Genomic DNA, 7,311 nt, shown 5'->3' with positions numbered 1-7,311 from the left:
ACATAGTGTAATGCTTTTTCTTTTTATTCATGTTGTAGCATGTGTATTTCATTACTTTTCATTGCCAAATTGCATTACACTGTATTCCTGGAACTTCTGAAAAGTAAGCATTACATGTTATCAAAACTCAATGGTACTACTTGTATGTCACATGGCAGCAATTAGTTTTAATTAGTAATGATTCATCTTTTAAGTCATTCACTACAGTACTGAAACATATAGTCTAACAATGTGTGAGAATTTATATCTTATTAAATATTTGTACAATTATACTAACACAAAAATTATAACACATTGGGAAATTCAAGATTTTTCAAAAATATAGCTTAGAGTAACAAAGAAAAAAGGTCCACTATTATTAATAACCCCAATTAAATATGATGTGTCCCCTCCCTAGAATGAATATTGTACTTTGCAAACCAGCATATGGAGTACACCTTAATTCCCAATTTCTCTAGCATAAATATTTAGAAAAACATTATAGCCAGAAAAGAGAAAATATTTTGACAAGCAATATCATGATTTGTTAAAGTGATAAATAAAATTGCAGTTGAAATAGAAAAAATATGCACCCATAATTCTGCCTATCACTTGCTAATAAGATAAAAAGAGTACATTAACCATAAATTTAAAACTTTGATTTTTTTCTTATCTCTCTAATAAATATGTTACAGTATATTTCCATCTGTCCAATTCCCACTCTACTATGCCTTAATATCATTAGTAAGGATAGACAAAATATTTTATATATTCTGATGAATTTTTGTATTACAAAACAATATCCATGAGTGAGAAGGAAATCATTGGACTAACATTCTGAGATTTGGGAAAATAGATTAAGCAAATGAGGCTGGGTGAATATTAATTAGAATTTAAGAGCAGGATATAGTGCAGATATAGGATTGGCACCCAGACCATGTTTAATTAAAGGAACGCCCTAAGGCAAGTCACATGTACAGATTTTGCTTGAGATCCTGATGACCAGTTTAGAGGGAGAATGCACAAGGACAACAAATCAGAGCAGCGAGTAGAGTTGCAAACCAACAATACATAAATTCAGAAGACAAACAGAAAGATAGCAAGCAGGAACTCAGGCTTGCATAGGACCTGAATAGAAAAGCAAGTGCAAAAGCACTCTGTTTTTTGAGGATAAAGAGAAGGAACCCAAACTTGGCCAATAATCTAACGATTAGAAATGATGAAGAACCATTAACAACAATAATAGGCCTACAACACCACAAATAGGACAATCTTGATAATGGTTAAATTTTCCTTTAAATGAGAAATTTCTAACATACCCCAAGCAAAACGTCCCAGGGTCCTACAGAAGACAGTTATATAGAAACACAGATTAAAAGGTAAATGTGCATGTGACTAGAAAAAGAGAGCCTTAGTGAGAAATTAGAAGAAGGATAGAGGGATTGATCCAGGACACAGAAGTCTTATGGGATATTAATTGTATTTAACTAGGATGTGTTGGCGATGGCAAACATTGCTTTTATCTGGGGTGGACCTGTGAAACAAAAGAAAAAGTGTTTCTAAAGATGATGCTCTGTTTTACTTTTATTCTGCAGAATGAGAAGTGATGGAGAGAGGGAACAGCACAGTGGTGACAGAATTTATCCTCCTTGGTTTGACCCAATCTCAAGATGCTGAGCTCCTGGTCTTTGTGCTAGTCTCACTTTTCTACGTTGTAATTCTCCCTGGAAATTTTCTTATCATTTTGACCATAAAATCAGATCCTGGACTGGCAGCCCCCCTCTACTTCTTCCTGGGCAACTTGGCCTTCCTGGATGCCTCCTACTCCTTCATTGTGGCTCCCAGGATGCTGGTGGACTTCTTCTCTGAGAAGAAGGTGATCTCCTACAGAGGCTGCATCACCCAGCTCTTCTTCTTGCACTTCCTTGGAGCAGGGGAGATGTTCCTCCTTGTTGTCATGGCCTTTGACCGCTACATTGCCATATGTCGGCCTCTACACTATGCAACAGTCATGAGCCCCAGGATCTGCTATGCATTGCTGTTGGCTCTGTGGCTTGGGGGTTTTGCTCACTCCATTGTGCAAGTGGCCCTTATCCTGCACTTGCCCTTCTGTGGCCCAAACCAGCTGGACAACTTCTTCTGTGATGTGCCACAGGTCATCAAGCTGGCCTGCACTGACACCTTTGTGGTGGAGCTCCTGATGGTCTCCAACAGTGGCCTGCTCACCCTGCTGTGCTTCCTGGGTCTTCTGGCCTCCTATGCTGTCATCCTCTGCAGAGTAAAGGGACACTCCTCAGAAGGGAAGAGCAAGGCTGTCTCCACTTGCACCACCCACATTATCATTGTGTTCCTCATGTTTGGACCTGCCATTTTTATCTACACCCGCCCCTTCAGGGCTTTCCCTGCTGACAAAGTGGTTTCTCTCTTCCATACAGTCATCTTTCCTTTGCTGAACCCTGTAATTTATACACTTCGCAACCAGGAAGTAAAAGCTTCCATGATAAAGTTGTTAAGTCAGTATGTGGTTTGCTGAATAACACAATAAGCAAAACAAAAAGAAGAAAATGCAGTTTGAATTAATTAAAGCATGTCCTCATTCATGTGCTGAATCTATCATTTAGCAAAAACTATATTAAACACTTCCAATTTTCTTACATTATTCTAGGCACATTGATGAGACAGGTAAGATTCTAGGTCTCCTGAGGTTGCATTCAAGTGTATGAAGACTAGTAAATCTATTAAAATTATCAGAGAACTGTTTAAGAAACTACTCTCATAATAAGAAATTACTATTCTCATAGGAATTCTGGATGTGGGTAATGCAGAAATCATTTAACTGCAGTCTCCAGTATTCTTCAACCATAGCTTAAGGTCATGAAAATAATTCAGAGGTTTCCTAGCACTACTAGATATCATGGCAAAAAATGGAAATTTTGTATTCTGTAATCTCTGCCCACTTCCCTCATTTCTTCATATAAATCTTGTATAAGTTAATTAGAAGTCTTTAGAATATGTCATAGTCTTTTTTAAAATCCTGGAACTTAATAGATAAATCCAATGTAGACTTAATCTTATGAAGGCTAAATACCAGCTTTAAACCACCAAACCTCTCTGTTTAGAGTAAGGCAGAATTTGTCAATTTGACTCTTTTGTCATTTAGGGCCACATAATTCCATGTGATCTGTAAATTCTTTTGTAGTTCCTTGATATCTACTTACTGTAAGGTACTTATAGTATCTTCTTCATTGTAACAACAACAATTATCTCTGCATATCACCATATGTTCTATAAAGGGAACATTATCCTCAATGAGAAACATAGCATTAAGTTATTTACTTCCACTAAATTGATCTCATAGTGAGATAAATTAACCTTTTCTGGGGGGAGCAGCATAAACTGGAGCAAATATAATTAATAATTTTTAGTAAACAACATTCATGATTTAATAAACATTTCTAGAAAAACAGTAAGTTTGAAATCTATGTGTAATTGAAGTCCTAATAAATAGGTAAAAGGAAGAATGGGAAAGAACAATATCTGTAAAGGTAATCACCAATAATTTTGACAAACTTGCAAAGCCATCAACCCAGATTAAAAAGTGTGAAACAAAAAACAGAATAAACAACAAAAAAGAGAGATATAGACATATTAATGTAAGACATATAAAAATAAAAAATAAAGAGGAAAATCTCAGGAAAAACTTAGATGAGGAAACACAAAGAAGCAACAGCAAGATTGACTCCTTTATCCACAACAGGAACATGAAAGCCAGAGATGGGGTGACATCTTTACGTTGCTTAAAGAAGATAATACTCAGATAGGTATGTTCAAGGGATTTTAAAAAATTTTTTAAATGAGGTAAAATAAAGATATTTTCTTGTTGATAAGTGAATGTTACCTGCAGATTGTGTAACACATATGTGGCTTAACATGCACCAAAAGAAACTACAAGTCATTATCAAAATAACTTTCAATTACATATTTCACATACTGTAACTGTGTTTTAGTGACATTTGTCTATTTCTTTATGCAATTTTCTACTTATTTTATTAATTTTTACCAGTTTTCACTGATGAGGGTTTTTTTTTTTTTTTTTTTTTTTAGAAAGAGAGGGGGGGGGAATTTCATTATTTATTTTTTAGGTTTCGGCAGACACAACATCTTTGTTTGTATGTGGTGTTCAGAATCCAACCTGGGCAGCACGCATGCCACGCGATCAAGCTACCGCTTGAGCCACATCCTCAGCCCGAGATTTTTAATTAAATTTATTTTTCTCTGATACATAAAAACTTACAGATAGTACACATTAAGAGTGTATCATGGGATGGTTTGATACATGTATAAGTTGTGTAATTTTTAACTAACAGTAAAGGTATCTATATATTTTTAAAAATATTTAATTGATTTTTTTAAAATACATGACAGTGGAATGCACTGCAATTCTTATTACACATATAGAGCACAATTTTTTTATATCTCTGTGAATAAAGTTATGTTCACACTAATTCATGTCTTCATACATAATGATGTCTATCACATTCCACCATCATTGCTAACCCTGTGCCCCCTCCCTTCCCCTTCCACCCCTCTGCCCTATCTAGATTTCATCTATTCCTCCCATGCTTCCCCTCCCTACCCCATTATGGGTCAGTCACCTTATATCTGACAAAACATTCGGTATTTGCTTTTTTTCCCCCTTTATTCTTATTTGTCATTTCTTCATTGTAAAACTTTCAAAATAATTTCTTCCTGCTTTTTGAAATGTAGAGTACATTTTTGTTATCTAGAGTGATACTATGGTTCAATAGCACAACAGAACATCCTGCTTCTATCTCACTGTAATATACTACCCCTTATCAACCTTTTCCCATTCGTCTTAACCCTACTCTCCCCAGCCTCTGGAACCATCATTTTACCCTTTTCTCTTTTCCATGTTAGAAAAAAATGTTTTCAGTGTTTCTTTCAATCAGCATGTTGTTGGCTATTATGAGTCTGTAATATAGCGTTTATTGTGTTGAGACATATTCTATGTAGATATAATATTTTTGAGGGTTTATTTTTATCATATTGAATTTTAACAAATGCTTTTCTGCATCTATGAGATACTTATATGGCTTTTTCCTTAAGCCCATTAATACATTTACAGAATTTTGGGTGTTCTACCATGAACAATCAAGAAATATACAATGCATCATGGATTCAGATGTGCTGTTGGATTCTGTTTACTGGAATTTTCTTGAAAATTTTTATATCTATGTTCATTATGGATATTGTTCTAAGTGTCCTTTTTGATATATATATATATTTCTTAGTATTGCTATCAAGGGAGACTAGTTTCATAGAATTAGCTCAGAAGAGTTCCTTCTTTTTCTACTTTTTTCTTGTAGTTTGAGATAGTTGATATCAGCTCTTCTTTGAAGTTTTTGTATAGTTCAGCAGTGAAACTATCCAGTCCTAGGATTTTGCTTATTGGAATTCTATTACTAATTCAATCTTGGCTTTGTTAATTTTCTGTTTTTTTTTTTTACATTTCAATATTACTATGATTATTCGTTTGTTCATTTTTCATGTCTTTACAGTTCAATATCACTATGTTATATGTATGTAAAAATTCATACATTTCTTTTGAATTTTTAAATTTATTTACAAATACTGTTCATAGCAGTCCATGATTCTCCTTTGTGTTTATTTATATTTGTTTTAGTATCTTTGTAGATGATCTCTTTTTTATCTTGACTCATGTAGCTAATAATTGTGCAGCTCTCTACTTTGATAAGTTTTGTATTCTTTTTGGTCTCTCATATGTCTCTCCTCTGATCTTTGTTAATTTATTTTCTTTTTATTAATTTTGGGCTTTTTTAATTTTCAACATTAGATTGTTTACTTGAACAATTTTCATTTTTTGACATATACGCTTATTGCTTTGAAAGTTATTCTTAGTATTGCATTTGCATTATCTTGTGTTTTGATATGTTGTGCTTCCTTTTATTTTGATTTTTTTAGGAAATATTTAATTTTTTAAAATATTTTCATGTGTCATTGTTCATTCAAGAGCAAGTCACTTAATTTTCATGTATTTGTACTATTTGTAAATTATGTGTTGTTGATATCTAGCTGTTTGACAGATTCCATTGTGGTCAGAGAAGATATATGATATGATTTCAATATTTTTTTAATTTATTAAGATTAGTTTTGTGACCTAACATATTGGCCATGCTTGAGAAAGTCCCAGTTGCTGATCCAAATATATATTCTGTAGCTATTGGTGAAATATTCTGCAAATATACATTAGGTCCTCTTGATCTACCATATAGTTTATCTACAATGTTCCTTTGTAGATTTTTTTTCTGAACAATCTTTTCATTGATGAATGTATGGTCATTTACTGTGTTGAAACATATCTGTCTTTTTTGATCTAATAATCTTTTCTTCATCAAATTAGGTACTCTATTACTGGAGATATATGTATGTATACACACACACAAACACACATATATGTGTGTGTGTGTATATATTTATATATATATATATATATAATTTCCTTTTTTGTATTGATTTCTTATCATTATATAAACATTCTATTTTGACATTTTTGACTTCTAATCTGTATTGTTTGATGTAAGTGTAATTATTCCTGCTAACTTTTTATTTTCATTTGCATGGAAATAAAATCCCTTTTTACATCCCTTTGTTTCAGTTTATGTGTGTCTTTACTGGTGAATTATTCTTAATAGACAGCAATAGGATGTCCTTAAAATGGTGTAAGGATAGTCTGGTGGTGAATCCTCTCCAGTTCTGCATGTGTGAGAAAGAATTTATTTCTCCTTGATGTCAGAAGGTTAGCTTTGTTGGGTATAATATTTTTGGTTTCAGTTACTTCTTTCAGAATTTTTAATATACCACGCCATTTTCTCCTGACCTATAAAGTTTCCACAGAGAAATTTCTTCTTAGTCTAATGAAGATTCCATTAAAGATCACTTGAAACTGTATATTTTTAGATTTCTGCCTTTGCTTTTTATTTTTGACAATTTGATTATACTAAGCCTTGGAGATGACCACTTTAGTCAAATCTAATCTGGATCCGTTAAGTTGTTTTGATATGGATATGTCTATCTTTTCCAAAATTAAGGATTTTTTTAGATATTATTTAATTAATGTTTTCACTTCATTTCTTCTCTTCCTTTTTTAGACTTTCTGTAATGCAATTGTTTGTATTTCATGTTTTATATCTCAAAAATCTTCCAAGTTTTTTAAATTCCCTTTTTCTTTCTTCTCATTAATTTTTTCTCTCCTGGGTTTTTTTTAATCTAACTAGATTATTTTTTAAAAAA

General features: G+C 32.9%; 1 protein-coding gene across 1 annotated transcript; it reads left to right on the top strand.

Annotated features, from left to right (window-relative positions):
- Positions 1-1,585: 1,585 nt before the first annotated feature.
- LOC144377534 (olfactory receptor 4N5) lies at positions 1,586-2,512 on the top strand. The gene has a single exon (XM_078048977.1). The coding sequence runs from the start codon at positions 1,586-1,588 to the stop codon at positions 2,510-2,512; it is 927 nt and encodes a 308-aa protein (XP_077905103.1).
- Positions 2,513-7,311: the final 4,799 nt, after the last annotated feature.

The sequence above is a fragment of the Ictidomys tridecemlineatus genome, chromosome 5 (assembly GCF_052094955.1).
Source record: "Ictidomys tridecemlineatus isolate mIctTri1 chromosome 5, mIctTri1.hap1, whole genome shotgun sequence".
Classification (NCBI taxonomy): Eukaryota; Metazoa; Chordata; class Mammalia; order Rodentia; family Sciuridae; genus Ictidomys; species Ictidomys tridecemlineatus.
The sequence above is the reverse complement of the archived record's forward strand: the minus strand, read 5'-3'. Positions and strand labels throughout refer to the sequence as shown.